This window comes from Phascolarctos cinereus, unplaced genomic scaffold (assembly GCF_003287225.1).
Source record: "Phascolarctos cinereus isolate Bilbo 61053 unplaced genomic scaffold, phaCin_HiC Scaffold_2;HRSCAF=192, whole genome shotgun sequence".
Classification (NCBI taxonomy): Eukaryota; Metazoa; Chordata; class Mammalia; order Diprotodontia; family Phascolarctidae; genus Phascolarctos; species Phascolarctos cinereus.
This window is the reverse complement of record NW_027555625.1, coordinates 273315695-273338904: the sequence shown is the minus strand read 5'-3', so window position 1 is coordinate 273338904 and position 23210 is coordinate 273315695. Positions and strand designations below refer to the sequence as shown.

The 23210-nt window shown below is 43.5% G+C and overlaps 1 protein-coding gene across 1 annotated transcript in view; it reads left to right on the top strand.

The window, feature by feature from the left end:
- Positions 1–23210, top strand: part of NLRC5 (NLR family CARD domain containing 5) — a 98419-nt gene that overhangs the window by 23258 nt on the left and 51951 nt on the right. The window contains 10 exon segments of the mRNA XM_078150060.1: positions 4315–4454; positions 5166–5472; positions 7983–8048; positions 13075–13143; positions 14338–16081; positions 17875–17958; positions 18229–18312; positions 21148–21231; positions 21736–21825; positions 22378–22454. Of these exon segments, the coding sequence (XP_078006186.1) occupies positions 5178–5472; positions 7983–8048; positions 13075–13143; positions 14338–16081; positions 17875–17958; positions 18229–18312; positions 21148–21231; positions 21736–21825; positions 22378–22454 (2593 nt within the window). The 5' untranslated portion in view covers positions 4315–4454; positions 5166–5177.

The window sequence follows — 23210 nt, the reverse complement described above, 5'->3', positions numbered from 1 at the left end:
TTTTTTCACAAAATCATGGAGATGACATGAGAATTTCCCTTCCACTCCAACCTTCAAGGTCAACATATGAGTGCACAAAGCCTTGTAGTTTTTTTTTTTTTGTGGGGGGGGGGACAATCTAACTTGTGACTTCATTGTTCCAGGGAACTCCCAGTGAGGAAATTTTCCTTACAAATGCAGATCAGCAGCTGTTCCTGTTAGGGAGTTTGGGACATGGTATGGTTAAGTGATTGGCCAGGGTTGCACAACTAGTATATGTCAGAGGTAGGACCTTACAGACACTGAAGAACTATCCTTATCCATTATACCACAACTCTCAGAGCCTTGTATTCTTTAAAGAGCTTTTACATCTAATATCTCATTTGATCATTAGAGCTGGCTCAGAGGTGGCAGAGTGGGTAGTATTAGCCCAGAGAAGGACAATAACCTTCAGAGATCCCCAGTAAGTTATTGGCAGAGCCTGGACTAGGACCCAGATCTCCAATGCTCTTTTCACAGCATGATTCGGGAATTTCTTCCCCACCACTTAACCCAACAGTCAACAAACTCTCTACGGTCACAAAAAAATTTAGGGAGAGTAAGAGCTTTGCCCCATACCTAGTGCCAATCCAAGGCAATGTCCTTCATTTCTCTCCCTCCTCTCCCTCCTTTCCAAATTCCTTTGGCATCCTCTGAGAAGCTGTTCTTCAGAAGCCCAGTTGTTAGTTAGTGTATTAGGATGAACAATCTTGGCTCCTGTCTGCCCAATATGACAAATATTCAAAGACACGAAGCAGAAAATAGTTTTCTGAGCTTGAGTGCAAACTCTACTCTTTCTCAGCTAGAAGGACACAAGCTCTGTCCTCCTCCTCTAAACTTCAAAGCCCCAGCGAATGGAGCAAGAGACCAGAAACTCTGACATTGCAGGCTCACCAAGACCCAGGGTCCCAACTTTGCTTGAATACCTCCAGTGATGGGGAACCCACTACCTCCAAGGCAGCGCATTCTACTTTTGGACAACTCTAATTGCAAGGATCTCTCTCCTGACACCCAGGCAGGACACATCCCCCTTTGTCCCCTCTGGTCTTGCTCAGCTCACTGTGGACCAGCAGGAATCTGGTTCCTCCTCCACAGGACAGCCCTTCCCATACTTGAAGGCAGCTGCTGCACCCCCAGTCTCTTCTTCTCCAGGCTAAGTATTCCCAGGGCCTTCAACCAAACGTCACTCAGATGAGCCCCAGACTCTTCACCATGCAGATTGCCTTCCTCTGAAGCCTTTCCAGCTTATCCTTCCTGAGATGTGGTGCCCAGAATTGATGTGGCTTGACACAGAGCCATGACTGTTAGGGTCAGCTAGACAGTAGACAGAATCCTGGGCCTAGAATCAGGAAGACCTGGATTCAGATCCAGCCTCTGACACTCACAAGCTGTGTGACCCTGGGAAAGTCATTCAACCTCTGTCTGCCTCATTGAACTCATCTGTAAAATGGGAATAAGAATAGCACCTCCCTCATAGCCTTGTTGGGATGATCAAATAAGCTAAGATTTGTAAAGGGCTTTGTAAACCTTATAGTGCTGTAGAAATGCTTGTGGTCATGATCATTCCTGGAAGCTCAGCCTCTTTAATTCAGTCCTAGGTCACTGTAGTATAGATGGTCTACAGATGCTGCCTCTTATTCCCAGTGCAGACCACTCAGTTCCCATGAGAAGCTTCTGTTGGCCTGCCTTCCCCAGCCTTGTTCTAGTGGAGGCGATCCCATGAATCTAAGCATAAGACCACATTTTTCTTTATGAGGTTGCTTATTACTCAATTCAGCCCAGTGTTCTAGCCTCCTCAGGTGGTTTTAGATCTTGAAGATATCACACAATGTGTTAACAGTTTCTTCCAGCTCAGTATATCTTGGATTTCATGAGCCTGACACCCCTGCCTTTATCTGAGTCATTGATTTAAGAGCCAAACCTGTCCCTGAGACACTTCACTAGCAACTCCTTCCAAGTCTCAAAGTAAAAGCTCATTAATGACTACTCTGACTCCAGCCCCTCAACCAATTCCAGATCTATCTAACTGAACTCAAATTTAGCCCACATCTTCTCTGTAAGAATAGCATGAGCTTCACCAAATGCTTCACTGAAATCTAAGTAAACTATATACATACATATTAAAAGAAAAAAGATGAGGGGGCAGCTAGGTGGCGCGGTGGATGGAGCCCTGGCCCTGAAGTCAGGAGGACCTGAGTTCAAATCCAGCTTCAGATACTTGACACTTACTAGCTGTATGACCCTGGGCAAGTCACTTAACCCCATTGCCTAGCCCCTCCCCCCAAAAAAGATGAGCAATCTTAGTTGAGGTAACAAAGATAAATAATTGTTGACATTCATATAGCATTTCAAGGTTTGCAAATTGTTTTACATCCAAAGCAGGGGTCAGGTAGGGAGAAGGGTTGTTCAGCCTCTTTCATTCATCTCCATCCTACTATTGACTCATTGCCTAGATAAGTAAACATTATCTGCTCTGAAAAGCCATAATAAAATAATCGATATTATTTATTTATTTATTTGTAGCTCTGAGCCCTCCACCAGAGACACCACTCTGTACTCTGCCAAAACATCTCAATTTTAATTATCTCTCTTTTCTTGGCATGCTTTCTCTCAACTGCCTTCTCCCAACTTTATTCTCTATAAGTCCAAATTAGCAAATACCTGTGATCAACCTTATTGACTAAGACAAAATATGTATTTAAAACTAAGAAAGGTAAATAGACCTTCATCATTATCAGAGGCTCCAGTAAAGGAGTGCAAGGTGAGAAAAAAAAATACAGAATGACTGCCTGTGGGTCTGTAGTCTTGGGAATTTTAGCAATATATCCCATCCTAATGCTGACATGATTTTGTCGTATTCTGCACCCCTCCCCCCATTTCCCCAGCCCTTTGGGAGTGTGTCCCTCTTCAGCCACCGGATCTTATGTTCTGACTACAGAGCTGGTGAGCTCAGTCTTTCAGGGGCTGCTTGTGGCACAGCTTCCTACAGCTCAATTTGTTAAACTTCACGCTTAGCAAAATAATTAAGAGCAGTAGAAAGAGCTTTATGATTCATTTAACACCCCTTTATCTGTTTTCCTGTGTACGTCCTGGTGGGGGAGGAGGTAGAAAAGTAGTTAGAAACCACCCTTGTACTACAGAGATTATTATTATTAATAAGAATAAGAATAATAACCAACATTTATATAGCTCCTACTATGTGCCAGGCCCTGTGCTAAGCACTTTACAATTATTAACTCATTTGATCCTCACTTCAGTCCTGGAAGGTAGGTGCTATTATCCCCATTTTACAGATGAGGAAGCTGAGGCAAACAGCAGTTAAATGAGTTGTCCAAGATCACAGAACTAGTAAGTGTCTGAATCCAGATTTTAACTCAGATCTTTCTGACTCGAGGCTAGACTCTGTCCACTGTGCCACCTAGAAGTTGATTTTTTTGTATTGAGTTGCCATGAACAAGATGAAGGAAGCACTTTGCTTAAGTTAGCTGAGGACCCAGGAATGTGGCCTTTGAGTGGAAGATGTTGGGCCCATAGCAGAGAACTACAGGTTATCCCCAGATGATAAGGGGGTTGGGGTGGGGCCCGGCTCTTTTCTCTTCCTCAGGATGTAAATGTTCCTCCCTGTTTTATTCCCATAGCTAGAGACCCCTTAGACAAATGTAAAAACTCATATCCAAAACAAACAACAAATTAGAGCTATCTGAAGATTTCCCTAGCACCATATGTAATTTGCACAAGACAAAAAACAAAAAACTGGAAGCAAAAAGGGAGATGGTTAAATGAATCAGGGTTCACTTAAAATGTGCAAGTATGAGGAAAAGATTGGGAAAGGCCTTTATGAAACAATGTAAAGGGAGGGGGAAGCAGAACTAGGAGAATGGAGTTTATATTAACTATAATTGTATGAAAAAAGATGAATTAGAATGGACAAAGAAAACTCCTGATAGGAATTTTGAGGAAGGAACTGAAAAGAATTTACTTAAACACATAGTATTTTATGTCCTGAAATGAGTTAATTTAAATGTAATCAAAAAGTTAACAAGCATTTATTAAGGACATTCTGTGTGTCAGACACAATGCTAAGTGTGGTGGGGGAAAGAGTGGAGTCCCACTGGGAAAGCCCTTCTTCCTTACTTCTCTCTGCCTCCAGAACCACCAACCTATGACTTCCACCTGACTGGTTGGGGAGGAGCTTGTTGGGAAACAGACCGAGGAAGAGGGCAGGGGGATTGTTACAGTTCACTGGCTTCTGGGGTGAGCCAATCTGTTTCCTCTCTCTCTCTCTCTCTCCTTCAGACACTCTACAGTGGAGTGATTCTCAGAACATCATGTCCTGGTACCCACTCAGGAACTAGAATCCAGGCTTGTATGCCCCTGAGAACTTCCATGTTGCCATTTAGAACATTGATGATGAGTCTTCTCATCCTACAAACCAGGTAGAATATTTTCAAATCAGTCTCCCACCCCACTCCACCCCACCCCCACCCCATCCCCTTGTCCATTCTTAGGCCAGCCACAAAGAGACTTTAGAAATAGAGTTGATCATAAGAAAGAGAAGTGACCTCCCTGGCCACTTCCTCCAGGAAGTCCTCCATATCGTCCTTAGCAACAGTGACTTCCACCTGATCTGAACTCCTGTAACACAGATTATCAGCTCCCTTGCCTGGAGCATTTAATGTTGTACTCTCTTGTTTACATGTGTCAGTCTGATCATTCCAACTAGACTGTGCATTCTTTTAGGGCAAGAGATGCTGTTTATTCTTCCTTGTGTATCCCCCTCGCCCTCCCCATCCTCTATCCCCCAGTGCTTGGCATGGGGCACTTAGTGGATCAATAATTGATTGCTGAACCTAAGAGCACTGGACTTGTGGTCAAAGGACCTGGGTTCAAATCTCGGCTCTTCTGTTGCTCTCTGTTGTCAGCTTGGGCAAGGCATCATCATCATCATCATTGTAGCTCATACTTCTATAGATTTCAGTCATGTCTGACTCTTTGTGGTCCCATCTGGGGTTTTCTTGGCATACTTTACCACCCTGCTTCTTCTAAGTGGTAAATAAGAAGAGTTATAGCCAAGCCAAGGATTTTCTCCATGCTCAGGTTGTATTGTCACCTCCATCAGCTAACCCATCACTCTTTGGTCCTCTTAGTGCTAGATCCAGATGGACTCCTTAAGCTTGCAGGATGGTGGGGAAAGCCTGCAACACTACCTCGTGGGGGTGTTCAGTAAGGACTTTGAATGGCTGACCTTGAAGGCCAAGTTCTTCCTGCCTGACATAGACTTGACTCCTGTGGACGAGGCCCCAGATCCCACCCAGAAAGTCTCCCTGCTCCTTGGCAAACTGAGAACCCATGGCCCCTCAACATGGCGGACCTTCATCCATTGTGTCTGCATGGAATACACCCTGCCCCTACACCTGGAGACCATGCTCCTGAGTGTCTGGGGCACAGACAGTGGTAAGTACTCTAGAATGGCAGAACTAGAAAGGAAAGGACCTTGGAAAAGAGTAGAAAATGACAGACTTAGAAGAGGTCTTTGATCAGAAAGCAGAATGGCAGAGGTGGCAAAGATCTTAGAACATGACCTAGGATGGAAGAGCACCTTAGAACATAGAACGTAAAATATCAGAGCTAGGCTGGCGTACACTATAGAACATAGAAAGTCACACCTGGAAGTGCCCTTCAATGAGAAGATAGAATAGCAGAGCTGGGTAGGACCTTAGAACATAGAACAAAAACACCAAAGCTGGTATGCATCATAGTACACAGAATGGCAGAGCTGGAAGGTACCTTAATGTTCATTTAGTCTATCCTTTATACCCCATCTCCCATCTTACAGTTGAAGAAACAGAGTCCCAAGAGATTAAAGTAAGTTACCCAAATTCCCATAGTAAGTCAGGGCCAGGAATGGGGAGCTCAGGTTTCCTAATTAGCAGTTTGGTTTTCTTACAACCCATTCCTGGTTTCATCAGGTGCCAAATTTTGCTTTTATCCAGTCAACCAGAAAAATTAATAGATTCTTATCTCTAAAAATTCCATCCCATCTCTCCAGGAGGCCTTTTATGTTTTGGAAGAGGAAAGGAGAGATACATGGCTGTGTCCTAGAGTTCTACCTGGTAGTGCAGACCATATTTAGGAGCTCTGTTAGGCTGCCATGTGCTGTGGGCTCCTCTTATAGCTTGTAGCTCACTAACTACTAGGGGGCATAAGGGATCCTTACCCTGAATCCCCCAGATTGGAGAGGCCCCACAGCTCTATTTTGCATTCCAAATTACAATAATGACAACAATATCATAACAATAGTTTACATTTACAGTTCACTCTCGGTTCACAGAGCACTGTGCATTCATGATCTCATTTGATTCTCACAGCAACACCGTAAGGTAGACATTATTATTGTCCCCATTTTACAGATGAGGAAACTGAGGCTTGTGTAGGGTCACACAGCTGATAGGTGTCTAGATCTTCTTCACGCCCAGGTCCACTCCCCTATCATCCACTATGTCACCCTGAAGGGAACCCCACATGAATGGAGGCAGGGCAGTGTAATGGAAAGAACCCAAGATTTCAAGTCAGGCAAGATAACTGGGTGCAAATCCCAGCTCTACCACTGATTATCTGTATAACTTTGGGTAATGAAGGTTAGGATTGGACAAGAGACAGATAGGTGGTGCAGTGCATAGAGTGTTGCACCTGGAGTCAGAAGGACATGAGTTCAAATCTGGTCTCAGATATGTGCTAGGTATGTGACCCTGAGCAAGTCATTTCATCTCTTTGTGCCTCAGTTTCCTCTTCTGTAAAGTTGGGATGATAATAATAGCTGTACTTTCCAGAGTTGTAAGAATCAAATGACGCAATATTCATGTGCTTTGCAAACTTCTAAGTGATATACAAATGTTAGCAATCATTATTATTTTTTTTAATTAGATGATACCCAAAGTCTTTCCTAGACAGAGGTTTAATAAATTCTCATGATTGTGTTGCTCAGGTACCCTACCTATCTATGAGTATGGAAGAAGGAGCTCTCTTGTGCCTCAGGAGTTCAGTTCCCTCAAATACTCTGAACATTCTTCATAGCTAATTACTCTTCAGGAGAGGCACATTTAAGGGAGCATCGCTGACGCTACATCACAACACATAGTGAAGAGAAAGGAGCTACAAACTATTTCCATTAAGCAGGCTCAAGCTTCTGACTTGGAGCCTGCCTTCAGGGGGACAGGGTTCCCCTGGTTTCTGCTTTTATTCCAGACTTTGTCTATCATCTCTTATTTTAGAGTTTCAGAGATTGAGAACTAGAAGGGACTTCAGAAACCGTCTCATCTAACTCTGTCATTTTACCAGAGTAGAAACTTGGGCCAGAAAGTTTAAGTGACTTGCCTTAAGGTCATATAGGTAGTGGTACTGGGCAGTCAGAACTAAACTCAGGCTCTCTGACTCCCAGCCCAGCATTCTTTACCATTCTTGCTTTCTGTCATTCCAGTTAGTTCACTCTTTTCCCCTATCTCAGATGGTGTCCACTCAGACACTTTTCCCTAAGACTTGGTAAGTCATTTACTTACCAGTCATGGAGAACCCATGGTTTTATCAATGTAGATACTCCCTTCTCTTCCATGGCCACTCACATAGATCACAGCCCCTCTATGACCTAGCAGAGGGCTTCATAAATTGCTGCAGTCAACCCTCTGGTGGAGAGACTCCCCAAGCTTAGCCAAGCTGGTCCTTAGATCACAGACACCCAATCAATCTCTAGGCCCTGACTTGAAGCCCTTTCAGTATATCAGGCCCTCCTAGACCTTTTGCTGAACTGGCATAGCCTTTGAAAACTCCCGGGTATCACCACACTGAAACATGGCAGCAGAGGAGACCTTTAGGAGAGAGACATATCCATACTGGAAATAGAACACACCCTGTGTCTCAGCTCACCACTGTAAGCATGAGACATTTGCCCAATTTCTTTACTCTTTCAGAGATTCCAAGCCAGAACAGATACTTCTGTGAGGATGCCTTTCCTAAGTCCCAGCTCCATCATTCCGGTGAGTCTGAGGTTGCAGGAGGGGTGGGCACGCAGGGGACTAGAGGTTTCTTCATACACTAAAGCACCAAGATCTCCCACAGTGGAAAGAACACTGAAGTTAGAGTCAGATGATCTGGGTTCAGGTCCAGGATCTCATGCTTTCTACTCATGTGAGCTTAGGCAAGTCATTTAACCTCTAAGGGTCTCAGTTTCCTCACTTATAAAGTGAGAAGATTGGAAAAGAGCCTTTTAGGTCACTTCTAGGACTAGATCTATGATCTATGTGGCTAATTTCTGCCTGTGTGACTTTGAGCAAGTCACTTCTGAGTCCCAGTTTCTTCATCTGTAAACCAAAGTTTGAATTCCATGATTCTTAAGAGGTCAGCTATAAAGCCATGATCCTAGGACTTAAAACACTCAGGAAGATGTCATAAAGAGCCTTCAGAAAGGCCAGTTTCCTGCCAGGAGGTAGCAGAGAGAAGAGCCATTCAAGAGTTTCCAAGAACCATCCCTCTGTTTTTCTTTGAGGTTTGCATTGTCCCTCCTCCCTTCCCCCTTGCCCCCTTCCTTTTGCTTTCAGGCTCCATCAGAAATGGAAAGGAATTCTTAGTGAATTGGCTGTAAAAAAACATGGGTGCACCTGCATCTTATTCATCGAGAATGAGAATATTCTTCCCAGACAGACAAATTCTAGGAAAAATAGAGAGGAAGAGAATATTGTGTCCAAGTATAGAGTTGTTTGCTGCCTTACAGGCCCGGGATGCACAGGCCAGTCCTCTGGCATGGATGTAGAGATTTCTGGGAAATCTGAGAGAGCGCAGCATTTTCTCAGGGCACATAAGGGGAGGATCTGCTGGGCTTGAAACTATCTCCCTTAGCCCACAATTCCTCCAGAATTTCCCTGTCTGGTTTTACTTGGAGAAATTCGTTTTCATTTTTCAGTCACTAAACCTCAGGGCCCTTTGCCTGCACCCTAGATCAGGGGAAGTTGTCCTTTTGAGAAACTTGGATACAAACATAGTAGCTGGACTGGACAGCCTTCTCAAATGCTGACTTGGGTTAGCCCATTGATTAAAGATTAGTCATCTGAATAACTTTTTCATTGGGCAGCTGACTTCCTAGATGATTGATGGGTCAACTGATGGGCTCACTGATCATCAGCCAGCAACTGAATTACAGTTGACCAACTGAGAATGAATGGCCAGAGAGTCCTAATGAGGACTTAGAGGGAGTGATTGAAAAGTTATGAGACTTGATTTGTTGAATTACTTAATTTAAATGGAAATAGTTACTAATCAGTTATAAATACCGAGCTGAACTACTCTTGAGAGTGAGCATGGGTTCATCAAGAATGAGCCAGACCAACCTTATTTCCTTCTGAACCAAGCTGGTCTTTCCCAAGGTCACATAACTGATAGATTAGGGGAATGCTATAGAAATAAGAAGAACTAGTAACATGTTACATGAGAGAAATGGGAGCTAAGTCAATCTCGACAAACTAGAGCAATAGTCCTAGTCTTTTTTTTTAAAAATTAAACCATAAACTTAATAATCAACAAAAACAATCCAAAAAGCATGTGAACAATGGGCAACATCTTACCCAAATCCTCTGGTCTCTAACAAGGCAGAACCAAAAGAATTAACAAACGACTAACAAGCAAATGTTTGTTTTGCTTCTCTTTCTATACCTATAAGAAATTCTACTAATGTTGGCCCTGTTTCCCTTCTTTCTTTTCTTCTTTTCCAACACTTTAAAAATAAGTATGTAGTTGTAGCTAGTGTTTATATAGTTCTGTTCTGCTGATTTAACTCTGTATCGCCTCATATGGTTATTTCTTATATATTCATATTTATCCTTTTTAATGATCTTCTATTACATGACTATACTGTAACTTATTTAGTCATTCTCCACTTCTGATTTTTTTTGCTATTATAGCTAGAGCATCTGTGAATATTTTTGTATTTGATAGGTCCTTTTTTTCTTTTTAATGATGTTTTGGGGATAGAGTCCTCGTGATAGAATAGAAAACGTTCTTTCTGCATATTGTCATAATGTTCCCCAAGAGGTTTGCACCAGTCTGCAGTTCCATCGATGATATATTTGAGTCCTTATTTCCCCACCCTGTCAACTCACTGAACTTATTATTTTTGCCATTCCTGTGGATATAAGGTGACATCTTAAGGTTGTCTTGATTTGTATTTTTCTAATTATTAGGAAGCTTAAATCTTTTCATGTGAATATTAACCCTTTATATTTCTTCTTTCATAGATTACCTGTTTATATCCTTTGATCATTGTTCCATTGGGCAGTATGTATTATTATATTAGACTGATAGGAGGTATCAGTTCCATAGAGATTTTGAACGTCAGGCCTTTATCTGAAAAGCCTGATATTTATTGAGTACTTCAAATACTTCCTCAGTCCGTTTATTTTTTTTGAATTTTAAAGCCATTGCTTTATGTTGTAAAAAATCATTTTTTCTTTATAATCAAGTCCATTGATTTCATCTCAAAGGATTTTTTAAAAATGTATTTGACTAATTAAAATGTTCTAATCAGTGATCCTACTCTAAAAGATGAAATTTAATAAGAATAATTGTAAAGGTCAACACCTGAGTTCTAAATATCCACTGTAACTAAATAATACCATGGTTGAGAATATGCCCTGAAAGTGTTATCTGAAAAAACAACAACAACAACAAAAAAAAAGAGCTATTTGTTCAAACTGTTTTCATAGCAGCATAACATGTAATTACAAAAACCTAGATGCCACCTAAATGCCCAACAGTAGGGGAATGGCTAAGTAAACTGTGGTATGTGAATGTAACAGAATATTAAAATACAGTTAAGACATAAGCAATTAAGTATAAAAAATTAAAAGAAAAATCTTGGAAGTCCTTTAAGAAATCATGGGTAATTTTTTTAAAAATGAGTAAGAAAAAAAAAGCTGAACTGGGGCCATAGCAACAAGAAGAAGCACTAATGAGAATGAATGATTAACAAAGAGACCTGATGGGAATTTAGAGGGAGTGCCAGAAAAATTATTATGATACTTCATGTATTGGAATTCATTAAAATATAAATAGTTGCTAAACCAGGTTAGCAGGTTGAGTTGGTATTTTTAAAAAATATATATTTATGGTATCTCTTGTTTTCACATTGCTTACATTTTCACTTGTATTTTTCCTTCTGTCCCCTTCCAGATAATCATTCCCTCTGGCAAAGGTTTAAAAAAAAAAAAGGAATAAGAAAACAATTCAGCAAAGCCACAAAACACATTGAAAAAAAAAATATGATGTTATATGCAGTGTTTCACACCTTATAAACCCCCACCTCTGCAAAAAAATGAGGGGAAATGTCTTCTAATATCTTTTCTTGGAAGACAAAGCCTGTGCCTTTTATTTTCTCAGCATTCAGTTTTGATTGGTTTGTGGTTTTCCTTTCCATCTACATTGTTACAATCACTGTGTATATTGTTTTCCTAGTTCCTGGGCAAGTCATTTACCACATTGTTACAGTCACTGTGTGTATTGTTTTCCTAGTTCCTGGGCAAGTCACTTACCACTGTTTGCCTCAGTTTCCTCACCTGTAAAATGAGCTGGAGAAGGAAATGACAAACCACTCCAGTATCTTTGCCAAGAAAACCCCAAATGAGGTCATGAAGAATAGGACATGACTGAACAACAACCGAACTGAACTATATGGAAGAGGAATTAAATTTGTTCTGCTTAGCTGTAGAGAGCAGAAATAGGGAGTTTCTTTAGGGATTATTAAAAGAAAATAAGATGTTTAGATCATATGCTTGGCTTCTCCATCTGTTCCTCAGAGCCCTGGCCTGGAGGGTAGATGACATCTACAGGGAGGGATAGCTCCTACACTGGATGACAGTCAGGATTCAGAATCATGACCAAAAAGAGATATTGACAGGCTTGAACACTGGGAAGGAAGGAAATATGCATTTATTAAGCATCTACTATATGCCAGGCCCTGTGCCAAGTGCTTTACAAAATTATCTCATTTGTCTCACAACAACTCTGGGAGGTGGGTGCTATTATCATCCCCATTTTATAGTTGAGGAAACTGAGGCAACAGAAGTTAACTGATTTGTCCAGGATCACACAGCTAGTAAATGTCTGAGTTCAAATTTGAACTCAGGTCTTCCTGATTCCAGGCCCAGTGTTCTCTCCATTGAACCACCTAGTTCAGGGATGGGGAACCTTCGGCCTCGAGGCCACATGTGGCCCTCTAGGTCCTCAAGTGCAGCCCTCTGACTGAGACTGGAATCCACAGGTTCCCCACCCCTGACTAGCTGCTTTTAAGAGGCAGATTTAGGCCTGATATAAGGAAAAACTTCCTATTAGGTTGTTTAAAAGTAAAACAGTCTGCCCCGGGCCTTAGTAATTTCCCCCCCACTGGAAGTCTTCAAGCAAAGGCTGAATGATCACATGTTAAAGGATTCTTGCTCATTTAGAACTTAGACAAGTGGCCTCTGATATTCCTTCCTTGCTCTGAACTTTATGTAACTCTATGAGAGACTTGGAGAGAGAGATCAATGAGACTGTAACCTTTCCTGACTGCAGGAGTTGGGGAAACAGTGTGACAGTCCCCATCCTTCTGCCTACTGGCTCTGCCCTTTGTGGGTCTGGGAAGGTCATGCAGAAACAACACCTGTAGTCTGTGGGGGCTGCCAGCCTGTCAGACATGCAAGTCCTTTGTTCATATTGTCCCACTGTGTCATGCTGCCTACCACAGATACACTGGGCTACCTCCCACCCCCCAACCCAGACCTCACTTCCTGTAGACAAGCCCAAAAGCAAGAGAAGAGTAGATTTTGCTGTTTTCTGGCCCTTTACCTGGTTTCTTGTAGCATTCCAATCTGCATTCTTTTGTTTGGAAGCTTTCTTTCCTTGCCTCCTCCCTCTCCCTGCCTCCTTTCCCTCCCCTGCACCCAGGAGGTAGGGGCTGTTCAAAGGGATGCTCATGAGATTCTTTGTAGCTCCAAGTTCATGGCTTGCATCTCAACCCTCCATCACCTTCTCTCCTAGGCTTCAAGCGACCCTCCTCAGAGATAGGCTCCTCACCTCGTCGAAAATGTTCCAGGCAGCAGCAGCTAGGTAACTCAGCTCTGTTAGCTACTATGTATGTATGTGTGTGTGGGAGGGTGGATAACGAAGAGGGAGGACAAACTAGAGACCCCAGACCGTACCAGGGCCCTGCTCATCTACCAAAGGAACTTATCTGAGGCATGTATTCACTGGCCAGCTCCCAGACATTGAACAGTGACCCAAGCATTATTCTCAGAAAGATTCCAAACAATGGGGAATATACTTTTCTCTTTCAAACATAGCCTTGGGTGGTGGAGAAGTCCTCTGGGGCAAGTACTGAAATTTTGTCTCTTCCCCAGAGCCTCTCTATTCCCTAATTCCCTCCTGTTCTAGAAAGAACGCTCCAGAGCAGGCTTAGATAAGGACTTGAGGTACTAAGGACTTAACTTAATTCATCGAGTAACTGGCTTTATGACACGCTGCTTTAAAAGGTGTTTTCCTCTCTTCCCAAACCACCCCCCTAATCTCATATGCTGCAAACACAGTGGTCTTGCTGGTAATAAGGTCTGGGTCTGGTCCCCACTAAAGGCCAGAGCCCCTTCCTGTTATGGGTTGTGGGGAAAGAGAAGTTGGGATGGCCCTAGGGCAGTGATATGCTGGTAGGTATTTAACAGCCTGATCTCTAGGGGAAAAAAAGTGGCATAAATTTAAAAGTTTAATTGCATTATTAACATTTTCTCAATCATTTTCTTAAGTCTGTACATTCAACAAAACAATAAACCCTGATTTGTAGAATTTGCAAAATTCCAAGGTGTAAATGTTCAGACTAAAAATTTAACAGTTGGCTCTCTTGAGCTGATTAGAGCTGGCTTCAGGGCACTCCTGCCTAGGGGCACCCCAACTGAGATGGGAGAGTGCAAAACCAGGAGCAATGAGTGGAAATCTCAAAGGGGCAACATGGCCGGCCATCACTGGAGGTATTTTAGTAGAGGCTCAGTGACCAGTTGTCAGATTGTTATGGGGTTTATTTTGGGGCATGAATTATACCAGATGGCTGCTGAAGTTCTTTCCAACTCTCAAATTCTGTAGTTCCCCACAAGCCAATAGGAAGAGAAGTTGAGTCGTTAATTTTCCTTGTACCACTCTTCCCCCACTGTATCTAGTGGCAGAATCACAAGTTACATTTTCAGGGGGAGGGAAAGACTGTAGGGGAAACTGAAACTCATCAATTCCCCTGCTTCCCCAACCCTGAATCTCATGCAGAGTCGGTCAGAAGGTATGAGAAGCTCCTGAGGACCTTGGTCCTGCAGAGGTATGGGAGTACACAAGTAAGAACCACCGTGCCCCAGAAAGGACGGCCATTCTCCTTCAGCCAGACGTACGTGGACCTAGTTGTGCATCGGGGCAAGGTAACCTGGCTGAAGGAGAATCCAGAGAAACCACGGGGCGATGCTCTGTCAGGACCTCTTGAGGTAGAAGATGGGGCTGATTTGAAGGTCCAGGACCTATTCAAGGGCCAGTCGGGTGCAGGCACCAAGGTGACAGTCGTGCTTGGGAAGCCAGGGGCAGGGAAGAGCATGCTGATGCATCGAATCTGCCAGAAGTGGGCAAACAGAGAGCTGGACCAGTTCAGCAAGGTCTTCCTCTTTGAATTCCGCCAGCTTAACCTAGTGAGCCAGGAGCTGACCCTTCCCCAGCTCCTCTTTGAGTTATACCTGAGCCCAGAGGATGAGCCTGATGCCATCTTCCAGCATCTTCAGGAGAATGCCCAGCGAGTTCTGCTGGTCTTCGATGGGCTGGATGAGTTCCTCTTCCCCTGGCCCAGTCAGGGGCCCTGTGGTGAGGACTCCCTGAATCCTACCCTACCTCTGCCTGTCGCCACACTGTTCTCTAGCCTCTGTAGTGGAACCCTCTTGCCAGGATGCTGGGTGGTGACCACCTCACGCCCTGGGAAGATCCCAGACTTCTTACTGGAAACAGCTACATCAGTGTTTGAGGTCTGGGGGTTTGAATGGCTGCAGATCGAGAAGTATGTCAGCAACTTCTTCCATGGACTGACCTTTCGGGATATGGCCCTCTCCCAACTCAGGGACAATACCCAGCTCCAGAGCCTGTGCTCTGTCCCAGCTCTGTGTTGTATCATCTGCATCTGTCTCTATCACCTCCTGCCCCAGGGCAATACCATTGACTTCCCCTCAACAGTCACCCAGGTCTATATGCAGATGCTCCATGTCTTCATCAGCCGGAAGCAGGGGGCCTCTGAGGACAAGGACACCTGGCTGAGCAAGAACTCCCAGGCTCTTCTGGGCCTTGGTGAACTAGCCTTCAATGGGCTAAAGGCCAAGCAAACAGTATTCTACCCAGGTAATATACCTGAACGGGTAGTGGCCTTTGCAGCTACCCACAACCTACTGTCCTCCTTCAGGGTAAAGACAGGAATCCAGCAGCAGAAGACATGCTATGCCTTTGTCCACCTCAGCCTACAGGAGTTCTTTGCAGCCCTGTATCTGATGGTGAGCCCCAACATAGATAAGGATGATGTGGGCTGCCACTTCTTTCTCAAGTCCAAATGGCCCCTGAGGACCGAAGCCAGGACAGAACTTCTGGATCGCTTCCATACCTTTTTGTCAGGCTTCTCCTCCCAGACCTGCCAGTCCTTCCTGAGTCAGTTGTCGCAACAGGATGAAGCCTGGGTGGGTACCAAGCAGGCAGCCATCCGGCAAGTGTTACAGGGGCTGGCAGCCCGAAACCTAACAGGACCCAAGATGATAGAGCTGTGCCACTGTGTTGGGGAGACCCAGGATGCTGAGCTGGTTAAGCAGGCTGGCAGGCACCTTCCTTTCAGTCTGGACTTCCGTAATTTCCCCCTGAACTGCACCGATTTGGCTGCCCTGACCTCTCTCATCAACCATGCTCCTGCTTCTATGCATCTCAATTTTTCTGGCTGCTCTTTGGAGCCACAGTGCCTTGATGCCCTAGCTGGCTGTGAGAAAATTGAAAGTCTCAGGTGAGTAAGAGATAGAGATAAAACATAGTACTATGATAATATATAGTATTATGGGAGATGTGGCCTTTGTGAGACTGAGTGCTCAGATAAAGATGGTCATTGCAGTGGGGTGGTATTAACAAGGCCATGGCCATGAGTTCCATCACTATGGGGAAGTTAATTTCTCAGTTCTGTATTAACAGGCATCATCCCTAACCCTAGCTAGACACTTTAAATATGTGGACTCTTGGCCACAAGTATGGAACGTGGGAATCCCTAACTTTGTACCTAATTTTCTTTTCTTTTTTTTTTCTCATAGACTTTATTTCTTACTACACAGTATTAGAGGACATTCACATACTAGTTTGTTCAGTCATTCTTTAACCAATGGATACCCTCTTTCATTCAAATTCTTTGCTACTAAAGGCTAGTGGGGCAGCTAGGTGGTGCAGTGGCCAGAGTACCATCCGAGAAGACCTGAGTTCAAATCTAGCCCCAGACACTTACTATCTGCATGACCCTAGGCAAGTCACCCAACCCTGTTGGCCTTAGTTTCCTCATCTGTAAAATGAACTGGAGAAGAAAATGGCAAATCATTTTGGTATCTTTGCCAAGAAAATCCCACATGGGGTCATGAAGAGCCAGACACCACTGACCAATGACAAAAAAAAAAGTGCTACTATGATTTTTTTTTGTATATATAGGGACACTGTCTTTGATTTTTTTGGGGTGTGTGCCTAGCAGAGGGGTCCCTGGGTGTACCTAATTTTCTTAGTAACCTTGGGCCTCATCACTAAACTTCTCAAAGACTTATTTTCCTAATATGTCAAATGAAGACAATGAGCCCTGTGGGCTCAGGAATCTAGTTCCAGTGTGGTATGGTAGAAAAAGCTCTAGGCTGGAAGTCAGAGAAGCTGGGTTCTGGTCTCAGCTCTTATTCACTTTGGGCAAGTTGTGAACCATAAAATGACAGAAATGTAAATTAATATTTTTCAATTTATTTTTAGTTTTCAGAATTCAATTTTATAAGATTTTAAGTTCTGAATTTTCACCCTCCCTTCCTCCCTTCCCAAGATGGCATGCAATCTGATATGGGTTACACAAGTACAAACATATTAAACATATTTCCACATTAGTCATGTCGTGAAAGAAGAATCAGAACAAAAGGGGAAAACCATGAGAAAGAAAAAAAAAGAGAAAGAGAAAATAGTCTTCTTCAATCTGCATTCAGACTCCATAGTTCTTTCTCTGGATGTGGATAGCATTTTCCATCAAAAGTCTTTTGGAATTGTCTCAGATCATTGCATTGCTGAGTTGAGCTAAGTCTATCAAAGTTGGTCACCGCCCAATGTTGCTGTTGCTGTGTACAATGTTTTCCAGGTTCTCCTCACTTCATGTCTCCCTTTCCAGGCATTTCTGAAGTCTTCCTGCTCATCATTTCTTATGTAACAATAGTATCCCATTAGAAATGTAAATTAATATTAAGCATTGGTGTGGTACAGTGGTACAGTACAAAGATACTGCCTTCGGAATAAGAGGGCCTGGAACTAAATAACATCTCTGGTGCTTAATACACATGTGACCTCAGGCAAGTCTCTCAATCTCCAGTGTCTCAGTTTCTTCATCTGCACAAAAAGGGGGTTGGACTAGATGACCTCAAGATTTTCCTCTTGGTGAATCCTCTGATTCAATAATTTTATGTAATTTTGATCTATATAATTTTAATTTATATTTAATACATTTAATTTATATTTAAGCTATATCATTTCAATCTTTTAAACCCTTTCCCACTTTCTCTTTTCTGCATCCTCTAGGGTTAGAAGCAGGAAGTGCAGAGATGCTTTTGCAGAAGCCCTCTCCAGGATATTGCCAACAATGGAAAATCTGAAGAAACTTGAGTAAGCTCTTTTCTTAGAGCCCATCTGGCTTCTGATAGCATATGACACACTCCTCCAGCTGGCCAGGCCTGTCCCTGAACAGGCCATGGGGCATGGTACCCAGGAGATTAATCCAAAGCTGCTCCCTGCTTCCCTGGGGATGAAGCACACACATTAGGTTACTCCTCTCCAGCACAGACCTCTTTGGCCTGTGGATAAGTCCTATCCTGGTGTTCAGTCAAGATTCATTCTCTCAGTCCCCACCTGAGGTCTGTGTCTGTACTTCTGTAGGTTGACTGGAAATAACATCTCAGTTCAAGGCATTGGCCACCTGGCACAAGCGTTTACAGACTGTCTTCAGCTGGAAGAGATTAAGTGAGTATGGGTCAATGGGATGATATTAACCCAATCCAGGACTTTGGAGATGAATGAAATTGTCCTAAATCCTCTCCACCCCCTACTGGCTGGCCCAGGATGCTTCTTCCCTGTCAAAGTAGTGTAATCCTGAAAGGGGAGTGTCATGGTGTCAAGAGTAATAAGACTGGATCCCAAAGGGCAGTGAGGCCCATGGAAGAGGGGGAAGATTTTTCTTTTTTGGCCTTGATCTTATGGCAGGCTGTTGGACCACTGAGGCATGTACATCAGGATAGCTTGGGCTTCCTCCTTCCCCTGGCCAACTTGAATCAGGAGGTGAAGGGGGTGGGGACTGTGGTGGAAAGGACATTGTTTATACATACATGCATATACATATTATATGCTTGGGATTGGAGAGGTGTAGATATACAGGTAGCTGAACATGATGACAGAAAGAATACATGAAGTTGTTTGTCCTTTGCTCTCAAACATGAAGTAGGTGGTATGGTTGAAGAACTAAATTTGAATACTAGCTCAGACACTAACAAGCTATGTGACCCTGAGCAATATAAATTTATTATATAAATATAATAAATTAACTACCTCACAGAGCTATTGTGAGGATGTGAAGATAACTATAGCAGTCCCATGGGTGAGGCTATGGGTGGGTGGCCCGAAGTGAGAACACCCCTTGGGTGCTCTCAAGTATACACACATCAAATCACCATTCTTTCTTCCGACTTGTTACTTTATTCTTTCTTTCATCAGGTTCAGACAATGAAGAGGGTAAATTCTGAAATTTATTCATAAATTCTCACAATAAAGAAACCATCTCAATAATTAATTAATTAGCCCTAAGCCTCTGGTTCATAAAAATCAGAGAAACCTTTCCCCATAAGCTTTTTCCTCCTTTCAGTACCAAATCCCAGTTTCATAGGTTTAGACAACAATTGATTTTACTGGCCACATAATTTATTAACATAAGAAGAAGAAATAATGCAAAGAATTAGAGAAATGTTTCAGCAATATGTAAGCTCTGAGATGGATCACCAGTCACAGCCAGGCATTTCTCCCTCGCTGCTGAATCCTCAGCTATGAAACCACAGTTCCACAATCTGTTTCTCTCAGGATGGCGGTTTAGCTCTCTCAGAAAGTGGCCTCCACAGAATAAGAGTTAAACTAAGTTCTAAAATTGTTTCTTCAGACTCTCTCAACAATGACAGTTAACTCTTGTCATCTTGCACACACTCATTCTTCAAGGGTAGCTAACTGGCCTAGTCTCCTCAGGAAAGAAGTTCTCTTAGCTTTCTGTCAGGGCCTCCACAGATAACAGTTAGCTGTGAGTTCCTAAGTTTCTGTTCCCTCTCTCTTTTTTTTCTTTTCTTTTTTTTATTTTTAGGCAATTGGGGTTAAGTGACTTGCCCAGGATCACACAGCTAGTTAAGTGTCATGTTTGGTCTGAGGCTGGATTTGAACTCAGATCCTCCTGACTTCAGGGCCGGTGCTCTATCTACTGCGCCACCTAGCTGCCCCTGTTCCCTCTCTCTTAAAAGGACAACGAAGTCAGTGAGAGGGACCAGGGCTCCATGTGTGAGGTGCTCTGTAACCCTAAATCCTCTGTTTGGCATTCAAAGCCCTTCACCAGCTAGGCGCCTCCTACCTTTTTAGTCTTCTTATACCTTTTCCCCCACCATGTACTCTTCGATCCAGACACTGACATCCTGGTTGTTCTGTAGACAATACACTCCATCTCTCTGCTCTCTGCATCTTCTCTGGCTGTCCCCCATTCCTGGAACATTCTTCCTCCTCACTCCAACTGCTGACTTCCCTGGCTTCCTTTAAATCCCAGATAAAACCCCACCTTCTGTGGGAAGCCTTTCCTAACCCCTCTTAATTCTAGTGCTTTCTCTCCTTGAATTAATTCCCATTTATCCTGTACATAGCTTTTTGGGGTACATAAGTGTTTGCCTGTTGAGTGGAGTCCCCATTAGATTCTGACTCTGTGAGGACAGGGACTGCCTTTTGCCTCTGTTTGTATCCCCAGCAGAGTGCCTGGCATATAGTAAGCACTTAATAAATATAAGCTATTGTTATTATAAGGTCCCACCAGTGTGGTTTGTACAAGTTTATAGGTGTGTTTCAAATTTTTTAACAATTTGGAAAATGATGGCTTAGGAAGCATAATAATGACCATAACTTACATAGGAAATGGAGCTTTGGACTTTTCAAAGTGCTTTTGCGTCCATATCTCATTTGATTATCACAACAGTACTTCAAAGCAATTGGGGAAGGAGTTATGGCTTCTCCTTAACAGAAGAAAAGACTGAGGCTTAGTGAGAAGTCACTGGCTCTGAGTCCCAGAGCTGGTTAGTGAATGTTCAGACTAGAACCCCAGCCCCCTATGTCACGTTGCCTTTCTAGCCCTGCCTCACGTAGCCACTAGACAGATCCCTGGTGCTCAGTGATCCTACCCAATTTAAGCTATGGAGAAGTCTAGAACTTAATATTCGGGCACTGTTACCCTATAGACCAGCTGTGAGGCTCCTGAGGAATGAGCTAAGCAGCCCTTTGGTGAAAACTGTTCCGCTGAGCCTGAAAAAAGGGGAGAATGCTGAGTCAAATGCAACTGGCAGAGAGAAAAGCAAAGCCCAGAAGAGAGAGGGAGGAATCACCACCTCTGCCTTGCCTGCTGGGTGGGCAAATCACTGGAACTCTCTGGGCCTTCTGTCCGATATTGGAGAGAGTCGTGGTACTTGCCTGCCACCTTTGAGCTTGGCAGAGTGCTCTGAGATATACTCAGTAAGGAGAATCCCAGAGTCAGACAGTCCCCAGGTAGTGACATGTGTCATGTTTCAGTTTGCAGGACAACAGATTGAATGATTCTTCATGTTTAAAGATCATTGAGATACTCCACAAGATGCAGCAGTTACAGAAAATTGAGTAAGTAGCTACCATCACTCATTTTGGGCCAAAGTAGACAAAGCTGATCTTAAGCAGTTTGTCCCAGTCTCTCTGTGCTCCCCACCACCAACCACAAGTACCTGAAGTCATCTAGAATCCATTCTGGTAAAATGCGGGAGTAGAGGAGAATCTGATCCCCAAGGAGGTGTCAGGAAACAGTAGGATTTATCATTGAATCCCAAGGCAGGATTCTGGACTCAGTGGGGCAGGCCCTGGGTTGGGGGACCTCTCTGGGCTCTCTGGCTCCTCTTGGCCAAGCCTCAGGGGTAGAGCTCAGGGGCAGGGTCCAGGCAAAAGTATCTCGGGTCAAGGGTGAGGCTTGGAGACTGCAGAGAAGGAGGCATGCAGAGTTTGCATAAGACAATTAATGTATTAAGGAGTGGGAAGGTGGGAGCAGAGTTGGGAGGAAGAAGTGATACTGGGAAGTTTGGGCTGGGCAGAGCTTCCATTCTGACATCTTGATTTTCTGCCTCAAACCCACAGCTTAAGCAGAAATGCGGTTTCTGTCTCGACAATCCTTGCCTTGGCGAGGGAAGCGGTTTCTTACCCCAGAGTCACCACCTTGGAGATTAGGTGAGCCATGTAGTCTCAACCAGAGACCACCTTCAGAGGTTGAGGTTCAAGGGCTAGGGAGAAGTTAGAGGGCCAGAGGGTGGAGGTGAGAGAGAGAGCAGGCGGCCAGTGATCTCTGATGATGGGATGTGTGGCTCCTTGAGTTTCATATGCTTGGGCTTTGGACCTCAGGGATGATAAGGTTCGGCACACCATGAGGCATTCCTTCATACCAGCTCGGGTGGTGCAGTGCATCTAGAGTGTCTGGCTTGGAGTCAGAAAGACCTGAGTTCAGATTTGGCCTCAGACACTTCCTAGTTGTGTGACCCTAGGCAAATCACTTAACCTCTGTTTCAGTTTCCTCATCTGTAAAATGGGGATAATAATAGCACCTACCACCTCCATTGTGAGGATCAAATGAGATTATAATTGTAAAGCACATAGCAGGGTACCTGAAGTGTAGTAGCATTATGTAGATGTTAACTATTATCATTATCATTATTACTACTATGTGCTTATGGATTGTCAGCCTAACCCAGATTTTATTCTTCCCCTCTTATTTCCTCTTCACAGGCAGGCACAGATCATCATTCTCTTCTTTGTATCCTCAGGAAAGACTCTGGAAATGCCTCGGTAAGAAGAGGGCATGGGTAATTCTGACATCCCTTTTCCAGGTGACTGCAGGCCTCAATTAGTCTCAAAGAGGCAGTCTGTGTACTTTGGGAAAACCATGCAAAATAGTTTTGTGGTATATGGAAGGGCACTGGATCTAAGGTCAGAAGACCCAAATTCAAATCCTGGCTGTGCTATCCCCTCATGTCACCCTAGAGAATTCACTTCCCCTCTGTACCTCAGTTTCCTCAACTGTAAAATGAGAGAGTTGAACCAGATTAAGGAGAATCTATAGCCTATTTTAACTAATGCATTAATTACAAGTGCCCCTTATATATTTCATTAAATCAACTAACAGTATCTCCCCTTGATAAAACTGTTAGCTGGTAAGAGCATGTTTCAAACTAATCTAGGTTGAAAAGTAATAAAAGTGCATTTCTTTGAAAAACATTCTGATTCAAATTTTTCACTAATTCAGGCTTTCTCTAACTATTCTAAATTAGCAAAGGTTGATTATACCTTGGAATTGGATGTGAGCTGGGATAAAACTTTGGTTGAGGAAAGATTATAAAGCTAAACCCATTTGGAAAACCTGAAGCTATTGAAAGAGCAAACTTGGAAGAAATCTTAGTTCTGCAATGAGCTGGGGAGGCCCTGAGGCCTCCCTGGAGGAGCTGTGGGGCGTCGGTTCCACCATTTAACCTCCTTGACCCCATTTTCTCACTTGGGAAATAAGAGAAATTTATGAGATTACTTCTCTTCCACTTCTGATGGGACTTTTTGTGAAGGGGAAT